Consider the following 25,536-nt stretch of genomic DNA (forward strand, 5'->3'; position numbering starts at 1 on the left):
ACATATCATAAAGGATGCAAGAAAATGTCGAAACCATCGAGAGCGGATCAAATGTTAGCAAACCCAAACATTAAATTTTAGTATGGACAATCCACGTTACAAACGTTGAAATTAATCTATAAACACAACCAATAACCGAATAACGGGTCATGTTGATATAAGATATTCATTAAAATAATTAATATCAAAGTCTCTCTCTATCTATATACCCATCCATATACTAAATGTAGCATGATATAATTTTGCTAGAGAATATAAAATGTGGTTTGATTTAAATATACAATATAGTTTGATTTAAATGTATTATTAAGTTATGATCCAATTATTAATAAGTTATAACAATAAGAGTTGATGATGGATGGGAAATCAATAAATATTCAGGCTCGAAATGTCAGCTATACCCTTTCCTTATGCTTTAAAACATTCATTCATATTTCGTTACATGCATGCATCTAATTATTATTATTTTAAATATATATCATAAAATGAATAAATAAATATATATTATAAAACAACAGATGGTACAAATAAATATATGAAATTAAGAAAATAAATTATTTATTTATTTATTTATTTATTTTGTATAATATTAACTTGACTTATTAGATGTAGTTGCTAATTTGGTGGGAGTCAGGACCATGAACCACACACATGTCAAGCTTCCATGGCACGTGACTTTGCCATGTGACTCCCTGCTATAATTTCTTTTTATTTTAAAGTTTTAATGTGTATTTTCAAAACGCTTTATTTTAGTTCGTAAACGTTTATGGACAAATACTTCTTGTTTTTTGTTTTTTATATTTAAAACATATGACTCGGTTGAGGCGCATACAAGATGTTTTCTTTCACAACATGTTTTGGTCCCGAGTGTTTTTAAATGTGTCTTAAAGATATAGTCAAAGTATACCTAACGTGCTCAAATCTTCGATGTCTTTTAACGACCATTTAGGAGAAGTCTGGTTTGTTTGTAAGCTTTATCATACATTTATTTTTATAAAATATATAATTTAATATTAATTTACTAAATACTATGGTTACGGAATTATTTAAAATTAGAAAAATACAATAACATAAGGACCTTTGAAAAACAAAAGAAAAAAAAATATATGAAATGTTAATAAGTAATTAAAATTAATAATTGAATTATAGAAGTGGAGGTAGGCAACAATGTAGGGCCGGTGTTGACCACGTGGCAGACAGCATCCTGCTCATTTCCACGTGGGCCCCTATCGAGTAGTTGTGTTGGCCCATCACATGGACCCATTACTTGCTTTCTATTTTCATCCAATTTTATTTATTATTTATATATTTGAAACTTTAGTTTAATTTCCAACTAAGATACAAACACTAGATTTTTCTTTTTATTATTACTCACAAATAATTCAACTTTATATTTTAATTTAATGAATTTTATATATTGAAAATATTAACTTATATGAATAATAAAAATAAATAAACAGGCTTGCGAATTAAATGGGAGCGTGTTTAATCTTATCTTCAAGAAAATAATAATAATTTAAGAAAATATTAAAATAATTGAATTTAATATCACAAACCCCAATACACAGGTTATTGTCATTAAAAGCCACTCTCAGCTTCCTTCCTTCCACTCTCCCAATCCCGATCCTTTGTTTATTTTATTTTATTTTATTTTATTTTATTTTAAGGAAATAAATATTTTTTTAATTTAATACATTTTATCACCATAGTGTTACTCGATAATTGTTTAGTGAGTCTGGTCAAGATTATTTGTTGGTTTTGGTTCGACTACAACGACCTTAAACCAATAGATAATTATTTTTACTTATATATCCAGAATCACTTCAAATCATAATCAATGTAAGATTTTGTTTCGCTCTCAATCATACCTTACTTTTTTTCAAAGAACTCGATAATCTAATTGGAGAGTCATGTCATAGACATGAAATTGAAAATGAAACTTGGTTGAATGTTAGGAGTAATAGTTAGTCAACATTAGAACATACAATGCAATGGCAAAATAGTCTCCGTCTCCTTTCTCTCTCCGTTTCCAATTGGGTCAACCAAACAGGTTGTTTAATGGCGTCAGAGACCCCACGCCTTCCACTCGTCTTCCTCTGTCCCCTACCTCGGCGATATTTAAAACTGAAACAGCCCCTCTCCACTAACCCATTACAGAATCTAAACCCATCACTAATGGAGGACGATTCAGATCTCGACTTCAGCTTCACCAGCACCATCTCCACCTCTACCGCTCGCAGCAGCCTCGCTCGGAGCAGCTTAACTCTCAGCTTTAACGAATCCCGCGGCTCCTCCGCCCTTAACCTCCGTCCCCACCACCACTCCGACCCACACTGGTCCGCCATCAAAGCTGCCACTACTCTTTCCTCCGACGGCAACCTCCACCTCCGCCACCTGAAACTCATCAAACACCTCGGCACTGGCAACCTCGGCCGGGTTTTCCTCTGCCATTTGAGAGACAACGATCACGCCAATTTTGCCCTCAAGGTCGTTGACAGAGACGCTTTAAGTAACAAGAAGCTTTTGCAGGTTCAAATGGAATCCGAGATTCTCGCTTTGCTCGACAATCCATTTCTCCCTACTCTCTACGCGCGTCTCGACGTCTCTCACTACACGTGCCTCCTTATTGACTACTGCCCAGCCGGTGACCTCCACTCTCTCCTCCGCAAACAGCCTGGAAACCGCCTCTCCGTTTCGGCGGCGAGATTCTTCGTCGCTGAGGTTCTGGTGGCGCTTGAGTATCTTCACGCGCTTGGGATTGTGTACCGGGATCTCAAGCCTGAGAACGTTCTTTTGCGTGAGGATGGCCACGTCATGCTCACTGATTTCGATTTGTGCTTTAAGTCCGACGTTGTCCCCACTTTTCACACGTCGACACAGCGGGGACCACAGGGTGCTGCCTGCTGCTTTGGGATGGGGACCGCGGCGGAGGAGATTGTCGGGGAGTTTGTGGCGGAGCCGACGACGGCCTTTTCGAAGTCATGTGTAGGGACTCACGAGTATTTGGCGCCTGAGTTGTTAACCGGCGGTGGTCATGGAAACGCCGTCGACTGGTGGGCGTTTGGGGTGTTCATTTACGAGCTGCTGCACGGAACGACGCCGTTTAAGGGAGTGAACAAGGAGGGTACGCTTAGAAACATAGCGTCGACAGAAGGGGTGAAGTTCAAGGCGGCGATGGAGGAAGAGGAAGGTATAGAGGAGGCAAGGGATCTGGTAGAGAGACTACTGGTGAAAGATCCGGCGAGACGGTTGGGATCCGGGAAAGGGGCGACGGAGATCAAACGTCATCCATTCTTCAACGGTATAAAATGGCCGTTAATCCGGATGTATCGGCCGCCGGAGGTGTACGGATTGATGAGAAAAGCCAGATCACACGTGAGGCACGTGCGTGACGTCAACCACCGCATGCGGCGTCGGGGCTGGTGGAACTGGAGAAAGCTCAGTAACTATTTAATTAAAAACGGAATTTCCAGTAAATCTCATACCAATACCAATTCCAATACCAATCATTACAGATTTAACGCCAAAAATAAAATGGCTTAAAAAGGGGGAAAATTCATTACTTTTGTTTTATTTTTATTATAAAACACTGTATATTTATACCCAAAAATAATAATAATAATAATAATAATAATAATAATAATAATATCCGTACAGAATTCAAATAATTTAAAGATAAAATGACCATATGGTTCATATTTTATTTAGAGCCAATAATTCAGATTACAACAATACAATTAATGCCGTTTGATAATATCCAAAACGACGTCGTAAACCTCTTGTTGAGTAGGCATATTTTTGGCGACAGTCTCTCTGAGGCAGCACCTCTTAGCCCATTCCAAGATCTTAGGACACTCAGCTTCCAAGTCCAGATTTCCAAGCAATTTGAAGGCAAGAAACATGCTGTAAAATGGAATGAGCGACAGATCTATAAACCCAAATGATTGGCCTCCAAAATAGGGCTTGTCTCCAAGCTCTTCCTCCAGCTGCTTGAAGCTCCCCAGCAGCTCCTTCATTGCTGCTTCCTTCTCCTCCTCTGTCAGGCCTTTTTTGTTCCACAGCTTCCCTCCATTTGGGTAAATCTAGTTTTTTCACAAGCTTTTCATAAGAACCCATAAGAGCAAAATCAAAGATAAAGAGGAGAGCTTGGTGATACCTTCTTGTCCACATAGTCAGCCCAAAATCTAGCGTGGGATCTCTCGTAAGGATGAGAAGGAAGCAAATTAGCATAGCCTGCCTCGCTGCTCCATGTCTCGTCGATGTATTCAACGATTATGATAGACTCGAGAATGGGCTTGCCTCTGTGAATCAAAACAGGGATTTGCTTGTGCACAGGGTTCATCTCCAGAAGCAGAGGAGTTTTGTTACTCAAATCTTCCTGTTTTGTCTCGCAGTTTAGCCCCTTCTCTGCCAAAGCCACCCTCACCCTCGTGGCAAAAGGGCTAGCCCGTAAGTCCAACAAAACCAGCTCTTGTGATGAACTCATTATGCAACAATGGAGGGTGTTGAAGCGGCTTTGGGAGGGATGAGGGTTTTATAGAAGAAATTGGTGAAAGAAATATAGAACTTTGTTGAATGTGACACGTTTGAATATTGGTTGGATGGATGGATTGGATTGAAAATGAATTCGATTTTCACCTCCACTCTCTCGTCATTGCATACGTCAAACAGAGGTGGCATCCTTGTGACCTTTTATTCTTCTTGGTTTCTTCTGGAAGTAAAGGCAAATACCTCATATAACCTTTCTTGAGGTCTATAGAGCTCTCGAACTACCTCCTTTAATTGAGGCTCAACTATTTTTAATGGAGTCCTCAAACAAAATACATAATTTGTTCGACATTTGAGTCACTTTTAAATACATTTTCAAGAGTATCAATTTTTTTTATTCGAGAGAAGATTCTATTGACATGATGAACCCTATCACATTAGTCCCTTAATTAGTTCATCCAGACTCTCCCCCAATAATTGGCTAATAATTTCTTTCTCTCCACACAAAAGCTAGGCAGGAAAAGATAGAAGGGGGCGGTGGTCGTTTTAAGTTACCCATTTCGCCGGCGACGTGTTCGACACGACTCTGCAGCGGTCCGCTCACTATTCGGTGTTCGGAACATGAACATGGACATAATTTAACAGATCAAAATACCCCAACTTTATTTCAGCATACAAAATACATTAGAGATAGTCCACACATGGTTTGTTTGTTCATTCATTCATTCAAGGCCATACTTTTTCTTCATTAGAAGCACAAAGTCACAGATGTTGAAGGGGTCAGGCAGGGAGTTAGAAAGGCTCTCATTTTGCAAGCATCTCTTAGCCCATCCCATTATCTTGGAGCACTCAGCCTCAACGCTGAAGTTCCCAATGCTCTCGTAGCTGTAAAACCAGGTGTAGTATCCAATCAAAACAATGTCCACAAACCCCACACTCTCGCCTCCAAAGTAAGCCTTCTCCCCAAGAACTTCCTCCAGCTTCTTCAAGCTTCCCATGAACTCCTTCTTCCCTTCTTCACGCTCTTCTCCCTTGCTCGCCCAGATCTTCCTCCCACTCTCAAACACCTGCATTTTTGTTTATCAATGTCAAACACCATGAACAAAGAACTAAACTTTCATTAATTCACCCGAACCTTCTTGTCGATGAAATCCACCCAAAACCTGGCCTGAGCCCTCTCGTAAGGATCAGACGGTAACAGAGGAGCTCTGTTCTTCCACGTTTCATCGATGTACTGAACTATAATGGATGATTCGCAGATGGGTTTTCCGTTATGAACAAGAACAGGGATCTTCTTGTGAATTGGGTTCATTTCCAGAAGCAGAGGGCTCTTGTTTCTTAGATCTTGTTCCACGTATTCGTACGCCACGCCCTTCATGGCCAGGGCTACTTTGACTCGCATCCCGAACATGCTGGGCCAGAAATCCAAGAGCTTCACTTCCTCTGCCATTGTTGCCAAATGGGGAAGAAGAAACTCAAAGGGAGAGCGCCGCTTTAGGGCTATGAGTTTTGAGGGATTGAGAGCGAGTTTGAGAGTGGACCCATTTGGTAGAAAGTGGGACAAAATGGAATAGTGGAGAGAGAAGAGAAAGGACAAAAGGGGAAAGGATGCGGTGAAAACAGTCCATTTTCTGCAACTTCCAATGCTATGGACCATTCAACATGGTGTGGACACATGTTTTGTGGAAGGATCACGTGGGAGTCTGGGTCTAGGGTTCATTGTGTAGATTAGTGATTTCTAACCAGGGTTAGTTCATCAAGTTCTTGAGGCTGGAAAGAAACGGAATCTTACCTTTTTGAATCCAACTCATTCAAGAATCTATTAAAAATAGAAATTATAGATTAATTAAACTTTTTAGTGCTAACCATAAGGTTGGCCATGCCATTTATTCAATGACTCACTACACTGCATCAAAGTGGGAGAAGATATCAAAACCCCAACCACAAACACTAAAAATTTCATCCATTTTGATCCACACCAGTCCTTCCTGACTGAAGCAGTTTGGTTAGTCAAGGCCAAGCGCTTTCCTGTCTTTAAGCAAGAAGTGATAGACTTTGATGGGGTCAGGCAGGGAGCTTGAAACGCTCTCCTTTTGCAGGCATCTCTTCACCCAAACCATGATCTTGGGACACTCAGCTTCAATGCTGAAATTCCCAATGGTTTCGTAGCTATAAAACCAAGATGAGAATCCAATCAAGGCAATGTCTACGAACCCCAAACACTCTCCTCCAAAGTAGGCCCTCTCCCCAAGAGCTTCTTCCAGTTGCTTCAAAATTGCTATCACCTCCTTCTTGCCTGTCTCCTGCTCTTCTCCCTTGCTCATGTATATCTTCCTTGTTCAACGTAAAGCTGCACATTTTGATAATACATTCATTGCTTAGGAATATCAATGAAAACATTAAGGCCTATCAGGTAAAGGGTTTTGAGCATGCCACCTTCTTGTCGATGAAATCCACCCAGAACCTGGCTTCAGCCCTCTCGTAAGGATCAGACGGCAGCAGAGGACCTCTGTCCTTCCATACTTCATCAATGTACTGAATGATAATGGAAGATTCACTGATGGGTTTTCCATTATGAACAAAAACAGGTACCTTTTTGTGAACTGGATTCATCTCCAGAAGCAAAGGGGTCATGTTTTTCAAATCTTGTTCCACATATTCGTAGGCCACGCCCTTCTCAGCCAGAGCCATTCTAACACGCATCCCGAACATGCTGGGCCAAAAATCCAACACTTTCACCTCCTCCGCCATTGTTGCTAGTTGGGAACCCCAAACTCAAATGGAAATGGAGAAGAGATTGAGCTTTGAGCCAACAACCAAACTACATCTTATTTATATACATAAATTTTTTAAACCTTACTTCATTTTCTCAAAAATCACTAGCACTTTTCATCTTTAATCCATGCCATTTATTTACGACACGAGATCATATCATATGCATTAGTCTCATTCAACTTATGTAACTTTAATACACGTATATATCAACACACTAAGATATATTTTAGCCCATTTTATCCAATCGACCAAAATACATATTTTTACTTTTTTGTTGTTGATATTGTTTGCTTCGGCTAATTACAAATCGCCATCAACCTAGTTTTAAAACGTGTCTGCTAGGAAAAGGTTTCTACACCCTTATATATGAAATGTTTCGTTTCCCTCTTCAATCAAAGTGGGATCTCACATTTCTAGACAAAAACAAAATAAGATAAAACATTTTAAAATTAAAAGCTCATAAATTAGGATTATATTGACATAGAAACATGATGTTAGTCACCAGCAATATATGGACAACTTAGTACGACTAGCATTTATTGATGTGGTCCCATATGCATTTGCATATATCATATATTCTCTCTTACCAACCTCGAGTTACCTTATAAGATCCGTGAACTAGAGTGTCTAACCAGTTTCATAAATTTTCAATTTTGTGCTTAGATATGATTCTTGAACGTTTAATTTTCCTGTCCATGAACTTTACAGCTGGTAACTTGAGTCACTTGAGAAGCATATCATTGAGTCAACAAACTACGATTTAGTTATTCAAGATAGAAAACAAGAAAACCCGAAACTTAAACACTAGAAATTAGATCGATTATCCACACAAATCCGTCGCAACTTATTCAAGACCGAGACTAGAACAACAAGGAACAGATGAAAAGGGGTGCAGAGTTTTGGTTAGTCAAGGCCAAGCCCTCTCCTAACTTGAAGCACAAAGTGATAGACTTTGATGGGGTCAGGCAGGGACTTTGAAACACTCTCCTTTTACAAGCACCTCTTAACCCAACCCATTATCTTGGGACACTCTGCCTCGATACTGAAATTCCCAATGGTTTCATAGCTATAAAACCAAGTTGAGAATCCAATCAAGCCAATGTCTATGAATCCCAAACGCTCTCCTCCAAAGAAAGCCTTCTCCCCAAGAACTTCTTCTAGTTGCTTTAAAATTGCTATCATCTCCTTCTTGCCTGCCTCCTGCTGCTCTCCCTTGTTCATCCATATCTTCCTCGTTTCAACGTAAAGCTGCACATTTTCATAGTTCTTTCATTGCTTAGGAACATCATTAAGGCCTATCAGGTAAAGGGTTGTTAGAATGTCACCTTCTTGTCGATGAAATCCACCCAAAACCTGGCTTGAGCCCTCTCGTATGGATCAGACGGTAACAGAGGAGCTCTGTCCTTCCAGGTTTGATCGATGTACTGAACGATAATGGAAGATTCGGAGATGGGTTTTCCAATATGAACAAGAACAGGGATTTTCTTGTGAATTGGGTTCATCTGCACAAGCAAAGGGCTCTTGTTTCTCAGATCTTCTTCCACGTATTCGTACGCCACGCACCCTTTAAAAATGCACAAATTGTTTAGTAGGCTAAATTTAGAAAAAGAAATAGAGTATTCTTGCGTATGTTTATTTTTACAAGGAAAAAAAAGCAAGAAATCGAAATCATTGAGAAAAAGACCAGCTAATTATGACCCATGACCTAGTTGGAGATGGTACAACCAATCTATTACTCTATTTCGCTAGCAAGTAGTGATCAACTTACTTGTGTTCAATCTGTGGTTCAACCAAAGCTCTAGTTAACTTGTCCATTTCCGAGAGTCAAAATAATTTGTCATTAATTATGAGTATGGTTTGAAACAAGTCCTATTCAATATTAACTTGACGTATTCAAGCGTACGTACAGAACTAAAATATGTTGGTGTATAGCATCTATTAGTATGGTCCTCTATAGGTCCTTGAATGATGCTAAAACTCTTACCAACCTCAAGTATCTTATCATCTTTGATTGGTCATAGTCAATCCATCCATTATTTTACTTGAAAGATCTATTTTCAATTGATCAACATCAATTTGCGATTTTTTTCCTAATTTCAAATAAATTTAAGAATTACCCTCTATAAATTATACTTTTGAATCATATCAAGATAACTTTTACCTAAAAAAAGAAAAAAAAAACAAATTTATTTTGGACCTTAAACTTGAATTCATCTCTCTTTGAGAGCCCAACGCCATTACTAGCACCTCACTGTCTGGCTTTGATACGATTTTTCCTATAAAAAAAAAAAAAAAAAATCCTAAAAATTTTCAAATATATCAAAATGGAAAGTTGTCCATTGTTGTTAAATATTTTGAAATTCAATCAATTTATTAAGATATATATTATAATGAATCTTCCATCCATGTCCTAATCAAACGTGGGTCCCACGGAAATAATGATGACGTCACTGCTTATCCGTAATAAATTTAATGCTTAAACGAGGGAGGAAAGATCTTCGGGGTGTTGGAGCGACTACTTTTGCAATAAATTCCACAAATATTTTTTTCACAATTTACATAAAAATGTTGGAGATAGCAAAATAATTTTGTGACAAATTATCAAACCATAGCCATTTATGACACTTTAGCGAATCACCAAAACTAAAATCTAACCTTCAAAATTATAGGAACTATCCATAAGCAATATTGTGTTCGTTTGGTTATCACGAGCTCTCAGATGATTTTTTTAAAAATAAACGGTTCACATACATATATAAATACAATGAACAAATACATATACATACCTACTCAGACAAGATATTATAGAGTAATATGGAGAAAAGAATAAGAAGCATCAACCTCCTTGTATCCAATAATATCTTCAAGGCACGTCAAGTTCAGACTTGCAAAATATTGAGTTTGCCACAGAACTCTGCATTAGCTCCACTATGGATGTATAAAAATTCATAGTAAAGTGAGAAGGCATTAAAAAAACCGAAAGAGATACATGGCAGTCAAACTGAAAATTAACAAATACTATCAAACCCTTTCTAAGCAGTGCCGCTCCAAATATTTCCAACTGTAGGGGGTGCAGCAGCAAGGGCAAACGGTGTCATTCTATCGCGCTGAGTCAGGTACAAGAATCAAATGTGGGGTGAAATAGATTGCTCAAAAACAGACTTACATGGTAAAATAAATGCTATCTCAATGAAACCATAGATATGTATTTCTCCCGCAGTCTGCCTATACTTTTTTTTTTTTTTTTTAATGATTGTAACCAAAACTCCTACCAAAAAGGATATTATACAAAATCGAATAGAATTCCTGAACTTTCTTCTCTGCCATGACTGCTGCCAGTTGTGCAGCCTCGCGGCATAAAGAAATTTCAATCATGCGCATTGGTGATCCCAGTTCTTCACAAGATTAATGGTAAATCCGTGGCAGGGGATTGAGGGCATTAAAGGACTAATTCCCAGCGATGCTAATGCTTGCTTGAACTGGACATATTCTTCTTATATCACCCCCAGGACATTCCATTCCCATCAAAGGGGCCAGTTACAACAGAATGAATTTTGTTATATAGATTGTGACGGCATCTCTTAGTATATATGGATCTACATCAAGAACCGGCATAAGGTTTGTTTCTCAGCACAGCTACCGCATTCAAAGAGAAGAGACCCTTCCAGGTTACTTTTCTTGACTAAATACTTGAAGCTTTTTTATAAGGTCCTCTTTTAGAGCTTCTGGTATCCGTGAAATAAACTTTTGCTTGGCATCTGCAATCAGCAATTTCCTGCATTGCATGTGAGTTCACGTGTAAATTACAATATATAAAGACGGGGAATTAAGAAAAGCTCCATGGTTGCATGTGAGTTCACGTGTAAATTACAATATATAAAGACGGGGAATTAAGAAAAGCTCCATGGTGAGTGGCTTTCATGCATATGATTGAAGTAAATGCAAAAAGAATAAAACACCCACCAAGAAGTTTGTGTTGAAGTTCCAACCATTCTATTATACCCAAAATACCAAGTCGAGGAGAGTATGTTCATTTAGGTTCTGGAAATAAAAAAAAATAAAATAAAATCTTCGAGCACTCTCATGATAATGGCTCTAAGAAAGTTCCAACATTTTTTAAAATTTTTTTGAGGTAAAACCATTCTATCTTGGAGTTTGTTGGAGCTCAGGTGTTGTATCGTCCTTCCCGCCTCTTCTTCAGTGAAAGCAACCTCAATGGAGGCAGCTTGTTGTTGATCAATAGGACTCCAGTCAAGTTCACGATGAAATTCAAAGAGGGCATCGTCTTTTTGTATACAAGGACATGTAAAAAGACACAATTTTTGAGATAATTTCATCTTTGTTTTCTAAACTTCTGCCTTGTGTCGATAGATTTCTATAATGGTACTCTTTCCTTTCTTTGTAGCCATGATATGATGGAAAATTTTGGAGTTTATGTCACCTTCCTCTAGCCATCGTCTTTAATGTTTGTCTCCAAAATTGTTCTTACTTACCAAGTTCAGCTTTCATGAGCTATTGTGTGTGTGTTGAACTAATAGAGCCAGTTTCCTCCATCGGATCAAAAAGATCAATTTCAGTAAGTAGTTGGTTTCACAACCGAGAACCTCCTTGTTCCATTTCTTTAAGACTTCTTTTAGTCTTATAAATTTTGTTGATGAAACCATGCCCCGTGCATCCACGAAGGGGCATATTCTTCCACCAATATTCCACCATAGTAAAAAATTCAGAATGGTTCAGCCACATTCTCAAAGCGGAAAGGTAAGGGGCCCCATTAGCAACCCATGGAAAGTAGAATGGGATAATGATCATGTAGATCTATTCCGTCTTTGCACACAAATGTTACTAAACTTTCCAAGTAGGCTTTCTGTTGCTAGAAATCTATGGATGAGTGTAAAGAGGGTGGAGATCTATTGTTTAACCAAGTATAGAGACCATTACCGAGGGGAAGGTCAATGAACTCAACTTCTATTATGAAATTGTTTTAGTGTCTCGTGTCTCTGGCAACTTTTCCATTGGACTTTTCATGTCCCCACCGAGAGAGATTGAAATCACCAACAAAAAGCCAATTCTGTGTACAGCAATATAGGTATGGTAAATCCTGCCAAAAGATAGGTTTTTCTTGATATCTATAAGGGTCAAAGATCCCTATTTAGCAGGTTTTTCTTGATATATATAAGGGTCAAAGTTCCCTATTATCCAAAAACTGTAACTATCAGCCAATGTAATATGTGTGGTTAAGGTGTATAGGTCTCTTTGGTGATTTCGAAAATGATCAGAGTTATAGGTCATTCCACATAATTAAGATCCCCCCCCCCCCCCCCCCCCCCCCCCCCCCCCCCCCCCCCCCCCCCCCCCCCCCCCCCCCCCCCCCCCCCCCCCCCCCCCCCCCCCCCCCCCCCCCCCCCCCCCCCCCCCCCCCCCCCCCCCCCCCCCCCCCCCCCCCCCCCCCCCTCCCCCTCAATGTTCCTGAGGCATCCAAAGTTGACCAACCGATAAGTCCAGCACTCCAAAGGGATTTAACCGTCCAATGATCAACAAAATTCAATTTTGTTTCTGGAAGAATTACCATAGTTTTTTATGAGAGCTCTCCTTTGCGAATCTCCCAAGTCTTTAACATTCCAAAAGATATTAGCCACCCAATTGTGACTTACTCGATTTCTCATAATTGATGTATAAAGGAGGCCAACAATCTCTCTAGTCAGTTTACTCTATTTCTTGGCGGTAGTGGGCTTCTTTTTCACAGACAGAATAACCATGATGCACATGTGGTGTTCTTTAAGCCATGGTGCCAAGATTTGGAGGACCATTGCTGGTGTGGGTGTCGTTGATATCAAGGTGACCTCTTCTACCTTTGTTTCATTCTGCTTTTTCCGAAAAAGAGTGTCAAGCTCTATGTCTGCAAGGATAATCTCTGGCAATGGGAGAGAGAGCATGGGCATATGCGCTGTAGGGGATGGTGTGGCTGTTGAGAGGGATTGAGGGCTAGATGCATATCATCATCAATTCTTTTTGGTGAGAGCCGACAGTGGAGAACTTTGTTCCTAGGATGAGGAAGGTTCTTTGGTTCTTTATGATGATAGCATGTTCTTATAGTGGAGTTGTCACAACTTGTGGGTTAGGGATAAGAAGTGATATAATATATGGGGTTAGGAGATTGGTGAAATGAGGGGTGATAGATGGGGTTTTGGAGATTGGTGAAATGCGGGGTGAGGGGCTGTTGGCCCCTGGTTTATGTGGGGAAACTATGAGTTTATGGGGCATGGCCCATGGGGAGGGTGCGGGAGTTGGGTTTGATTGGGGGTTGACCTCTTTTTGTAGGAGTTGGCTTTGAAAGTAGGGGTAATACATGGTAGATGGGAGTGGTCTTGACCTTTTTAGGGCTTTGTGGTATGGCAACAGTCTGTCATGTGTAAATTTAGTGTTGAGTCATATTGTAATTGAGAAGCCCCTTTGGGTAATGTTTCTCAGTGGTTTGACCAATGGTATGGTCCAAGAATGCCTCCTGAAATATCTGTAATAACTTCATCATCCTCTACGGTACATTTCCTTGACGTGCTTGTTCGGACCCTTGGAAACCAGTCATAACAACAACAAATAATTCTCCATTGAAGCAAGGGTCTATATTGAGACTTCTGCTAGTATGGAACCCCATGAGTTTTTCTTAATACAAATGGTGGCTTCGATCAGGTCCACACACATGCGATGAAGTTTTTTTAACGATCTCAATAAAACCTTCATAGGCATCTCTTATGTGTTTCAATGTTTCAATGTCTCAATGTCTCAACGATTGAGAGGTAGATTTTTAATTTTAATCTATCCTCCATGCGAGGGAACCACTTGGTTGCTTGGGTGTTTCTTATCAGACCATTGTTCTATTTTCACTGCATAGTTTCCCACTTTTTGCCTGTCTTTTGTTACAAATTAATGAGACATGCTTCTTTGTCGTGCAACGGATGATCTGACTTGTTTTCCTTGTAAGGGCTTAGTTGGCAGAAATTATTCAGCATAGATTGCATGCTCCTGTTCCTTTGGGATTTCTTTAGAGAAGGTACAATTCAAGACTAGATTTTTGTTAAGGTTCTGTGTTTTGTAAGTCTTTTCTTTTTCTTTTTCTTTTGAGATGATATTCAGACTAGACTTTTATTAAGGTCTATGTTTTGCAAGTCTTATTTTTCTTATTCTATTGAGATGATATTCCATCTTTACTTCCTGTTTTATCATTTCCTTTCCTTTCTTTTTGCGTTCTTTCTGTTCAAGACAGAAGTTTGTATCGTTTAAACACGTTTGTATCTTGTTCCAAAAAAGAGTGTCCAACACGCACCCAACAAGTGTTGGAGTGTCCAACTCTGACATGTTGTCCAAGGTGAAGCGCTCATGCTTTGTAGATTAAAAATAAAAGAAGTTCGCTTCTAAATTTATAGTCAGTGATACAGATTATCAAGAAGGATTTCACAATCCAGGTTTGGGAAATTCCCAATATGCTAGTACACATCACAAGTTTTAGAACAGAATGGGTCAGCAAAAAACAATGACCGAGTTTCTGAAAGTGAGTATTAATTTAAAATAATAACAAATCAAAGCAACCAATTAGACTTGAATTATAAAGTTATCTGTAGTAAAAAGTAATACGTACTTTAAATCGTTACTACTTGGAGTGCTCCCCATTTCTCGTAAACACAGTCTCTTCCTTGAACGCATGCAACTGAAGACCTCCTTTGACCAACCGCATGTTCTTAAAACTGAGAAAGTTTCTCTCCTGAGACTGAATATAGATATAAAAGGTATCAGAGACCAGAAGTAACTTGATAAAAGTATAGTATAAAACAGAAAACTGCAGCAGGACCTCAGTAGCCTAAGAGTAGAAGATAACACAGATTCAAAGGGTGAGTTGGGCAAACCTTCAAATCTAAACACTTATAAGATTTTTTTCCATAGAGTTAGTTTTGATTAAAATCATTGGGTTTGTTTACATTTTCTTAAAGTGATTTTAATCCCAAGTTGTTTGATTGTACTACATCTAAGAGTGATTCAACCAATGTTTAATTACCATTAAATGACTCTAAAGTGATTATTAGTCCATCACTTTATAATCACTTTATAGATAATCATCTCTTAAGTGATTCTTCCAATTAGATTATTAAAAAAATGATTTTATTTGTTATCAAATACTAAATTTAAGAAAAAACACTTCTGACCCTTTAAAATCACTTAGAAAGTTAATCCAAACACACCCTAGTGAAAAGCCAAACAGAAGAGACAAAACAAAAACAGAAAAAGAACGACACATGAAATAGTAAATAATAAATAAAGCTAGCCAAAATGAGCTTAGTGTAGTTGGCATGCACTCTGAGGTTGGAGATTCAAATCCTCGTACTCAAATTTATTGTACTAAAAATAGTAAATAATGTTAAAGGAAATACACAATGGAAAAAAATTGCACTATATGTCATAATGAAACTAATATATATACAGAAAGGGGTTAGCCAACGCTGCACCACATATATAACATGTTTTAAGTGGTCGATAGTAGCAACTAAGTGAATCTAAACCTTAACAGATAAGATCAATAGTTTTTTTATTATGGAAACCCAACAACACATGGTTTCCTGTTTGGCGACCACATTGTGTGTATGGGTCAACAAGTCAAATCTAGTCAGGACAGAAGAAGATTCCCATTCATCTTAATCTACCAAAAATCATAAAATGAATCTATTAGCTATTGAAATCGATAGGTAAATATTTTAAAGGAAACTAACATACTCTTCTTTCAGTTCTCCAACTCTTTTTCGAGATAGAGCATCCTGTTGAAACAAGATACAGAGGTCTGATTTTCTTTTTGCCATTTTGATCTCAGAGGAGCAGTTGACTGCATTATCCACTTCATCATGACCAGACCCATTTCCTGCAGTGAACTTGTTATTCATAGGATTACCATTACACTGATCATATTTATCTTCTTTCATTGCCACACTCTCGCAATTACCATTACCATTCATTAACACAGATTTACGTTCCCTCTCAGTGACATCATCAGCAACTTCATTACTTTTCTTGCTATTTCCATTCCCAAGAGAAGATTTATGTCTCACACCATTTTCCAAATGCAACGAGTTTACATTTTCTTTCTCGTTCTCCTTGATGAATTGATCCTTCTCAAGAACTATCTTCCCATTAATGGTGGAAGGAGCTTGTACAGAATTAGAATGTCCATTCATATAAGATTTTCCTCGCTGACTGAAAGTTGGTTTTTCTACCTTAGATAGACTTGAAAGTTCTTTCCGAGAAGATTGCTCAACATGGGATTTTGTCTGTGCTGCTTTAGTTACCGCAGAAGGTTTTGAGATTTTGGATGCTTCAATGCCATTACCTTCATGACATTTTACACCATTTGAACCAAGAGCTGCATTCGCAGTTACTGGCCTTTGGTTTGTACGAGAGAAAAAGAGAATATACACCTTCTCTGACAAGACCTCCTGCAGAGTGGAAACTGTAACAAATGAGTCGTTGCAGCAATACCACCTACCCGATGCATCCTGCTAAAAATTACAGAAAACCTTGTGAGGATCTGATCTTGTTTTAGATTTAGTAGGCTTTATATGAATATGGTCCACATAGACCTTGATATATGCATAATAGTGCCCAGATTCGGCAGAAAGGCCTGAATGCACTATGGTACCAAAGAGCTTGTACTCTGGACGTGGATCCTGCAACATAATTTAATAAATGAATAAACATCACAAAAGAGAATTATAAAAAGCCTCCCCTAAAACAGAGATTACTAAATGGAAATTGCAACCTGTAGCATGGATGAAGCATGCAAAGAGAAATAAAGCAAGCATTTAAGGACATACAGCAAAAAAAAATTAAAGATATCACAGTAGAAGACAGATGTACAAAGATACATATGGTTTACATGCCAATCAAAGCTGTAAAAGACAGAAGTTATGGCCTTCTAGATTCAAACTCATTTCATTTATGTATATATATACATGTTTGATCTTTAAAAGGCTAAAGGCGCCCTCGAGGCTTTTCAGCTTAAAGGGGCAAAAGGGTGAGCCTTGAGACAGAATGAGGCATAGAACCCAGTTTTAATTAATAACATTATACAAATCCTAAATTTGTATGATCATGGCTAAACATAATAGTTATATAAAAGTATAAAAAGATCACCCTTGTCATTTGCCACTTGAAAAAAAGTTCTGAAAGGATATCTTTAACATGGATAAGATCAACTAATTCTTGAACTTTTTTCCTTAAATGTTTTTTAAGCCTAGTAGTATTTCTTCAAATTGTTACAAGTCGAACCTTTATATCTTTTCTATCCATAGGGCAAATTAATACTATTTTTCTAATCACTACACAAAGCTAGAGACTCTAAGCCTCTTATGGTCTAAAGAAAGCATAACTCGAGGCTAAGAGTTAGAGTCTTGTCTCGAGGTGAGGCTCAAGGCATAAGCCTCAAAATCCTTTTAAAACATTGTACGTTTTCAACTGACTAACAAGAACATTGAACCAAACTATGAGGATTCCTTCTTCCTCAAGCCATGGCTAATCAAGTCGTTCCTTATATTCGACCTCCGGTAATGTTGAGCATGAGTTAAAATTGCTTCCATATACTTTTTGTATTTCCTACACTCTAGTTTGTATTCTTAGAAACTTTGTTGGATAATGAGTTGTGTCAAAGTGTCAATTGACTCGATGTTTATATTTTTAGTGAAGTAATATTGGTTTTATTGCTAAAATTTATATGTTTTGGCTATTAAAAAGTATTAAACATATATTCTAAAAGAAAAGTATTTTAGTGAAGTAATATTGGTTTTATTGCTAAAATTTACATGTTTTGGCTATTAAAAAGTATTAAACATATTTATATAAACATATATTCTAAAAGAAAAGTATCGAGTGTCCTGCTTTTCTAAAAACTGACATATCATTGTGTTACATCATCTTCGTATCTATGTCCTCTGTTAATATCAGTATTTCTTAGTTACAAACATGCCAACACGTACAGTCCTATTTTGGATTACACTTGCCTTATTAATACCCCCACGGAACAGGATTCCATAAGAAAATGCCAACCTTTCCTTAAGTTTTTTGCTCCCAAATAATATTTGCGATATTGGTCACAAATACTGATCTTGAAATAGGCAAATGAGAAAATAATTATTTGCTACTAAATTTCTTCCCCAACACAGCAGACGCTGACACACTAAAAGGGTAGCAAGTTCCACACCCTTTTATCCCTTTGGTCCATTCCCTAAATTTCCTTACAATAGAGCCATAACGTCTTCAATAAACTGCTCCAAGAGATCTTTTGCAAAATTTGATTAGAATCAAATTTTAATTGACCATTTCTGAAATCTAAGTCCCACTCCTTGTTATTCATTCCAGCAATTTCATACAGCAAAATTTTTCAAATGATTCCTCAGTATAGACTAAATAGCACATAGGTTCTTTAAAGGCTAGATTGCTGTCTAAATGATAGTCCCAGAATCTTCAATCTTGTATAACTCTCATCTCCAATTTTTTTGGCCTCAACATAAAAAGAAATTTACGCAGAAGTTGACCTACTTAAAAGAAACAAGCAAAGACAATATGTTGTATTGCTCATGCAAAGACCAATTCCAAATAAAAGTACGATGATATTGCAAGAGTCATGGTGAAACCTTCGTTTTCATAGATTACTTTACAAGTGTATTGTTTCTTTCCCTGTATGCAACAAGTCTTTTCAAATCACTTCCCAATTAATAAATTGTTTTGTTACAGAACTAAGACATTCAACAAGTCTGTTAAATTTTAGGGTCCCTTATGGAGGACTTGATAGAAGAAATTAGACAATGATCCATGGTTTGATATAACCAATCACCCACAAGCAGATGGCCATAGTGAGGTCACTAATTGCATTTCAGGAAGGCTGACTTGGTGCATGAGGATCCGTACTGAGGATTCCCACACTTAAAAGTTGGGGTTAGAAGATATCTTTTTGACAGAGATCTTGAGGTGAGCTGCCTTCACGGATATATTGGACTTAATTTAACGAGGTCAAGCTCGTGATAAATTGTTTGGAATTTGGATCCAGGGGGTGGCTTCTCTGCTAAATCTACCTTCTTCCACTTGGCTAGCTCAAAGGCCAGACTAAAGTACCCAAGAAAATTTTGGTTTTAAAATGCCTAATAAAGTGAAATTCCTTCTTTGGTTTTATTCAACAGAAGTTTGAACACTGCCAACATTGCCGATAAACTACAACAGAAATTCCACCATTGGTTCATTTCCCCCTTAGTCTGCTGCTTGTGCAAAAAAATGAAGACACGCTCATATCACATTTCTCTCCATTTTCTGGTTGCTAGAATGAGCTGGGCTTATCTGCAGACTGCAGAAAGAGTTTGAGTCGGAATTCTGTCTCTCTGAGAAGGTGGACAGTCTCCCTGAATCCTTCGGAGGGGATTGTTTGAAAGACAAAGTTAGGGTGCTGTGGAGCTGGTATACACGCCTTTTTGGTTTTATGGAGGAAAAAAACAGCAGGATTTATGAAGATGAGGAAGTCGTTATGGGTACTACTGACACAATTTACAGCATACATCTTCATGGTGGTGCACCAATCACTGAACATTCTTTTGTAATTGCAGTTTGTTAGCCATTATCATCAATTGGAGAGTTGTTTAGAGGTTGTTTCTTATCAATATATATATAGCACAAGCAAAATTTTCAACTAATAACAAACAAGACAATCAGCTGCTTCGATTGATTCAGATGGGGAATCTGATGTTAGACACGCACCTGACTTCCTTTGCACATAAAATTTGAAAGTTGTAAACTCTCCTCATACGCAATGGCCTTGTCAATCTTACCACCAAATATGCCTTCAAATCTCTGCCAAACCCATCCAAGAACAACCCTTTACATGAAAGCAGCAACACTACGAACTGAACAAACAACAGTGAATTGAACAGGGGAAAGAAACAAGAAACCAAAGGTTAGGACAGAAAACCTTCAATTGGACGACAAGAGTATTCGGTGCTTGAAGTATAGACATCTGCTTCCTCGCCACCACCAACTTCTTACAACTACAAAGGAATATAATCTCCACAAATCAGACCCGAGCAAAAGAAAATTCCAAAACCAGAAGAGAAAGACGATATATATATATATATATATATATATATAGGACATAATAAAAGCTTACTTGTCACACTTGTACTTATTACTGCCATCTAAAACTTCCAGTTGAAAGAACTTCTGCAATGCCTCTTTAAGAGAACTACTATGCAAAACATCAAGACTAATATCCATTATCTCATCAACCTTATTGGAGTCGTTTCCACAAGATAAACACTTCACCTGGCTCTGCAAGGCACCCCCGAAAATCTCCTTCACCACCGTGGAGCTTCCACTCACACCTCCCCCAGTTCGACGCAGCTTCTTCAAGCGGAGGCAGGTGTTGTGGCAAGCGTCGATGACATAACGAAGGAACTCGTGGGCGTCCTCCTGGCGGCCCAAGCGAAAGTGCTCGGCGAAGATCCTGAGACAGTTCTGGATCTTGAGAGGCGAGTCCAAGGTGAGATCCAAGCTCAAAGACCTCACTATACGCCTTTCCAGAATACAAAACGGACATTCACGCTTTCGCTCCGCGTTGGAGGAAGCAGAATCGCCTGAAACGAAAAAAGAAAAACGAAGCGCACAAACACAGACACAGGACAATAATTAGGGCTGAAAACGGAATCAAATTGAAAGGAAAAAAACGAAGGAAAATACATACATAGAGAGGAGTGCTGGTTTCGAAGGCAGAAATTGGCGAGGGGAGGGGTGTAAGTGAGGCACTGAAGGACGCTGTTGAGGTAGCAGGTATTGCCTAGGTTTCTGAGACCGAGAGGGGGGCCATTTCGCCGCTTCTGACTCAGTAAACTCGGTTGCCAACTCATTTGCAATTGCAAGGCCATTAACGACCTTCTTCTTCCTGGCTAGGTTTGTGCAGAGCATTAGAAGCCGCCGGACCTCTACTCCCCGAGTGTCGCCGCCGGCACCAACACCAACGAAATCGCATAGCTTTTTTCCTCTTTTCCCTCCCTTTGTTTCTTCTACCGCCTTTTCCCCCCTTTCCCTCCAACCCAAATAAAAGAGGACAAATCGTTGAAATTAGTTCGTCTGACCTTACGCGGTTTATTTTATTTTATTTATTATTTTTTTTTTTTAACAATCATTTTACTCCTCTTTAAAAATTATATCTATAATATTGCAAAAATAAAAAATTAAAAAAATTATATTTTATTTATTTACATAAATTTAAACTTTTAATCATCTAGCACATATTTAGCTTGTTTTGGAGTTAAAAGAAGAAATTACATTTTTAGTTTATATAAACGTGGAGCTAAGAGATTTAATATTGAGCTAACTTCACGTTATCAAATAAAATTAAAATTACTACTAACCATATTGTATTATATAGCTCTCGATGATTATACATCAATGATTGGCAGATATTATCATACCACATGGCATTATATTCCAACATCCTACAGAAATACATTCACAAAAGGAAAATAAAATATTTATCCACAAAAGTGAACTCAAATTCATTTATGCACTGCTTTGCCTAGTGCTACGCCCTCAAATTCAGCAGACACCATTCATCTCTTCTGGCAAATTGTCATGCCATCGCCAATGGGTACCTAAATAAACCAAGTTTAGTACCATCGTCATAGTTCAAGGAGGCTAGCAGAGGGAAGATAAGATCAAATGCTCACTATACTAATCCCGACTCGATCGTCTTCCATTATCTTTTTATTCAATCTCCTAATGCTATCAGTCTGCTTGTCATTTACCTGCTCAAAGACCATGATCATCAGTAAACTACACTAAAATGGAGACAATGTCACGAGATGTCGAAGCTAACGCACCGTTGGGTCAGCTACTTTTCCATACCAAAGGACATTATCAATCACAATTATACCTCCAACTCTCACCTGAATGAAGGCGATGAAGAACTTACTTAAACATCATGGACTGAAAAGATAGGCTATCAGATAAAACCATTAGACAGACATAAACAGATTTTTTGGCAGAAGCTAATCATTTTTCGTCTCACCAGTTGCAGTAGCAGTTCGAAGTACTCCTCGTTCATCCTCTTCTCGGCATCGATGAACGCAAAATCATAACTATACGTGCACAGAAATATGTTATCTACTCAATTCTTTGTAAAAAGGCCATCGGAGGAAGTAAAATCACAGAAGTTTAAAGCTCGCCCTTTTAACTCTGATATCATATTAAATCGCCAAGAATGTAAAAGAAAGAACATAATGGGATAGTTATAACAAAATCTAATAGAAGCATTATAAGATCATTCCATCAACTAACGAAACAAGTTTTTGAATCAAAACATGATATAACATAAAACACTTCACCTGCCAGCTTCACCATTTGCAATAAGTGATTTGAGTGTATCTGCTGCAAGCCCATGTCTCACATCCACCTACTTCCAGAAATTGTCCAAAACCATGTTTTGATCATCAGAAACATGTTATAGCTTAAAATTATGAACATAAATACAGGAAATTGATCGATCTTTGTATACCCACAAGAGGGTATACTGTATGGCTGGTCTAAAATTTGAGGAATCTGATTAAATGAATGGCCTTTCTCAAATCTCCCGGTTAATTAATTGGAGCATCAGCCCAAGCCCACCACTAGCCGATATTGTCTTCCTTCGGTTTTCCCTTTCGGGCTTCCCCTCAAGGTTTTTAAAATGCGTCTGTTAGGGAGAGGTCTCCACACCCTCAAGGTCTTCCTTGGGTTTTCCCTTCTAGGCTTCTTTTCAAGGTTTTTAAAATGCATCTGTTAGGGAGAGGTTGTCACACCCTAATAAAAAATGTTTTATTTCCCTTCCCAATCGACGTGGGATCTCACAATCCATCCCCCTCATGGTTCAGCATCCTCGTTGGCACATCACTCGGTGTCTACTCCCTTTCGGGGCTTAGCGTCCTCGCTGGTGCACTACCCAGTGTCTGGCTCTAATATCATTTGTAACAGCACAAGCCTACCGTTAGCAGATATTGTCCTCTTTGGGCTTTCCCCTCAAGGTTTTTAAAACGCATATGATAGGGAGAGATTTCCACACCCTTATAAAGAATGTTTCGTTTGTTCCCCTCTCAATCACGTGGTATCTCACAATATCAGTTTTAGTTATACAATGCCGTCAGTAAAAAGGAAATATACTAGCTGGAGCTAACCAAAAATTTGGCTTCAAACAGTTTACAGCTCAAATAGAATACATTGGTTGCAAAATCATGTAGGAGCTATTACAATATGAAAGTTGCAGATTATGAGCAGAAAAATAGGAAGATAGTATTTCTCAAAAGATTCATGTCACTGTTCATAATCATTTGATAAAAGAAGAACCAGAGAACATCAAATGAAGAAGTACTTACCTTGTGAGAAACACCGGCAAGTTCATAATATTTTCTAGCAACATCGAGATATATAGCATCCCTTTCACAGGCAACTAAGCGCCCTGATTCTGGAAGGACTAACGCTACGGCCAGAGATGAATATCCCTAAATGAGAATAGAAAACAATGGTTAGCCCTAAAGTTATAGCACTCTTCAAAACAAAACCTTGTTATTAAGCAGTAAGAATGGGACGAAGGGGCTTACAGTGTAAACACCCACTTCGATGCACCGCTTTGCACCGAGAATTTGAACAAGCATTGCAAGAAGTTGTGCTTGATCAGGCGATACCTAGAACACCAGTTCATCCATTCAATCGTACATTTGAAAACGGTAAATGAACGAAAATGTTACCTGCATTTTGCTACCACGCAATGAGGCGGTCTCCTCACGAAGTTGCCCCAAGATCTAAATCAACGAATTCAATTACAATAGGACAGATCATAAAGTACTTAACATATAGATGAGCAACAACATTGTACCTCAGGCTCTCGAACATTGGAGAGGATATACTCATAAAGCCGTGAGTCAACACTAATGAACTCTTTATTGCTAAATTTCCCATTTGAATTGGCGGAACAAACCCTTTCCAGCTGCCTCTTCTTGCTGCTGGAATCATCCAAGTTCAAATGACAACGAACACGCCTGCAAGCCATAGCCCTTTTGATAGTTCCGAAGCTGGCAATTGCAGCCACTGAGGGCATAGATGAGAGCTTCATAAGCAGATTCCTTTGTGGGTATGACAAAAAACGCAGCCCCATATTGCTGCTTGACATCATCAAAGAACGATATGCACTGCAGGGTGGAGCAGAAAGCGATGAAGAAAAGTAGGAAACAGAAAACCCAATAGTATACTAACTTTATAGCTCGACAAATTAGATACTCTGTTGGGAATTTCTACAAACAGCTGGTGGGCATGCGGGGATGACGCGAAGCCATGCGAGAGAATGTTAAAGCTTTGCAGATTAAACGAAGAGGGAAGACATCAAAGCCCAGAAAGAAAATGTACCTGTTGAGAAGAAACCAGTTGAAGACTCGCACTGAACTGCGGCCCGGTGGGAAGAAGGCACGCAGCTACAGATATAGCCACTAGAGGTTCACACGGCGTCGTTTGATTAAACTTTGCAAGTCATTAGATTCATCGCCATTACTCTCCTTATCTGTTCCAGCTCCGGTAAGATTCGGAGCTCGTTTGTTGCATCCTGCTCTGATTCTGATCTACATAAAAACGAAAAATCACAAGGTTTCCCTCAATCAACCCATTAGAGTAACATGAGTCCTCCGATAGTAAATATTATTGCATCTTCTCGTTGGCACATCACTCGATATTTAGATTAGGTACCATTTGTAACGATTTTAGCCAACGATAGTAAATATTGTTTCTCTAGACTTTCCCTTTTAAACTTTCTCTCAATATTTTTAAAACTAGTATGTTAGGAAGAGATTTCTACGCTATATAAGAATGTTTCGTTCTCCTCTCCACCCGATATGGGATCTGACACAAAATTCCTTTATGTCAAACACCAACTCGTTCGTAATATCTTCTTGCAATCTCAAGAACTTCGACATCATATTGACACACAACTAATCGTCCTGGTTTGGGGAGGAGGTTAGAGTGAACATCAGAACGAGAAAATTCAAAAGGAAAAGCCTCCATCTATATAGATAGTAAGAACCCATCAAAATTCAAAAAAGTTAAGATTTAGCCACTAAACAAAAAAACACACTTTATTAGTATAAATAAAAAATTTATTTTAGCTGTCATATCTTTAAAATCGATTTCGAATTCATTCATGTACTATTCCTTTACTTTCAGGTGTCACAGTCAAGACAC

The 25,536-nt window shown here is 38.4% G+C and overlaps 6 protein-coding genes and 1 pseudogene across 7 annotated transcripts; 1 reads left to right on the forward strand and 6 right to left on the reverse strand.

Annotated features, from left to right (window-relative positions):
* Nucleotides 1-2,085: 2,085 nt before the first annotated feature.
* LOC111480110 (serine/threonine-protein kinase WAG1-like) lies at nucleotides 2,086-3,570 on the forward strand. Its single transcript, XM_023125072.1, has one exon. The coding sequence runs from the start codon at nucleotides 2,176-2,178 to the stop codon at nucleotides 3,541-3,543; it is 1,368 nt and encodes a 455-aa protein (XP_022980840.1). The 5' UTR covers nucleotides 2,086-2,175; the 3' UTR covers nucleotides 3,544-3,570.
* Nucleotides 3,571-3,657: 87 nt separating this feature from the next.
* Nucleotides 3,658-4,532, reverse strand: LOC111481415 (probable glutathione S-transferase). The gene is made up of 2 exons (XM_023126817.1): nucleotides 4,157-4,532; nucleotides 3,658-4,082 (listed from the first exon to the last, which is right to left on the reverse strand). Exons 1-2 carry the CDS (start codon nucleotides 4,484-4,486, stop codon nucleotides 3,738-3,740), a joined length of 675 nt encoding a protein of 224 aa, XP_022982585.1. The 5' UTR covers nucleotides 4,487-4,532; the 3' UTR covers nucleotides 3,658-3,737.
* Nucleotides 4,533-5,125: 593 nt separating this feature from the next.
* Nucleotides 5,126-6,084, reverse strand: LOC111481452 (probable glutathione S-transferase). The gene is made up of 2 exons (XM_023126874.1): nucleotides 5,624-6,084; nucleotides 5,126-5,555 (listed from the first exon to the last, which is right to left on the reverse strand). The coding sequence occupies exons 1-2, from the start codon at nucleotides 5,936-5,938 to the stop codon at nucleotides 5,211-5,213; spliced, it is 660 nt and encodes a 219-aa protein (XP_022982642.1). The 5' UTR covers nucleotides 5,939-6,084; the 3' UTR covers nucleotides 5,126-5,210.
* A 224-nt stretch (nucleotides 6,085-6,308) lies between these two features.
* Nucleotides 6,309-7,303, reverse strand: LOC111482165 (annotated as a pseudogene).
* Nucleotides 7,304-8,052: 749 nt separating this feature from the next.
* Nucleotides 8,053-9,078, reverse strand: LOC111486245 (glutathione S-transferase 3-like). Its single transcript, XM_023133296.1, has 3 exons — nucleotides 9,032-9,078; nucleotides 8,589-8,856; nucleotides 8,053-8,511 (listed from the first exon to the last, which is right to left on the reverse strand). Exons 1-3 carry the CDS (start codon nucleotides 9,076-9,078, stop codon nucleotides 8,254-8,256), a joined length of 573 nt encoding a protein of 190 aa, XP_022989064.1. The 3' UTR covers nucleotides 8,053-8,253.
* Nucleotides 9,079-10,162: 1,084 nt separating this feature from the next.
* LOC111479251 (ubiquitin carboxyl-terminal hydrolase 25-like) lies at nucleotides 10,163-21,375 on the reverse strand. 2 transcript variants are annotated; one of them, XM_023123805.1, is made up of 8 exons: nucleotides 21,020-21,375; nucleotides 20,447-20,912; nucleotides 20,252-20,327; nucleotides 20,041-20,133; nucleotides 16,818-16,967; nucleotides 16,024-16,736; nucleotides 14,897-15,025; nucleotides 10,163-11,038 (listed from the first exon to the last, which is right to left on the reverse strand). In XM_023123805.1, exons 1-8 carry the CDS (start codon nucleotides 21,198-21,200, stop codon nucleotides 10,933-10,935), a joined length of 1,914 nt encoding a protein of 637 aa, XP_022979573.1. In that variant the 5' UTR covers nucleotides 21,201-21,375; the 3' UTR covers nucleotides 10,163-10,932. The 2 variants fall into 2 exon arrangements, with proteins under 2 accessions (XP_022979573.1, XP_022979579.1); XM_023123811.1 differs by having other exon boundaries at nucleotides 16,024-16,796; nucleotides 16,881-16,967; nucleotides 21,020-21,374.
* A 360-nt stretch (nucleotides 21,376-21,735) lies between these two features.
* Nucleotides 21,736-24,976, reverse strand: LOC111481091 (O-methyltransferase MdmC-like). Its single transcript, XM_023126425.1, has 10 exons — nucleotides 24,712-24,976; nucleotides 24,185-24,497; nucleotides 24,057-24,110; nucleotides 23,910-23,993; nucleotides 23,685-23,810; nucleotides 22,662-22,729; nucleotides 22,346-22,415; nucleotides 22,158-22,223; nucleotides 22,005-22,082; nucleotides 21,736-21,929 (listed from the first exon to the last, which is right to left on the reverse strand). Exons 2-10 carry the CDS (start codon nucleotides 24,479-24,481, stop codon nucleotides 21,888-21,890), a joined length of 885 nt encoding a protein of 294 aa, XP_022982193.1. The 5' UTR covers nucleotides 24,482-24,497; nucleotides 24,712-24,976; the 3' UTR covers nucleotides 21,736-21,887.
* Nucleotides 24,977-25,536: the final 560 nt, after the last annotated feature.

The sequence above is a fragment of the Cucurbita maxima genome, unplaced genomic scaffold, assembly GCF_002738345.1.
Source record: "Cucurbita maxima cultivar Rimu unplaced genomic scaffold, Cmax_1.0 Cma_Scf00001, whole genome shotgun sequence".
Taxonomy (NCBI): Eukaryota; Viridiplantae; Streptophyta; class Magnoliopsida; order Cucurbitales; family Cucurbitaceae; genus Cucurbita; species Cucurbita maxima.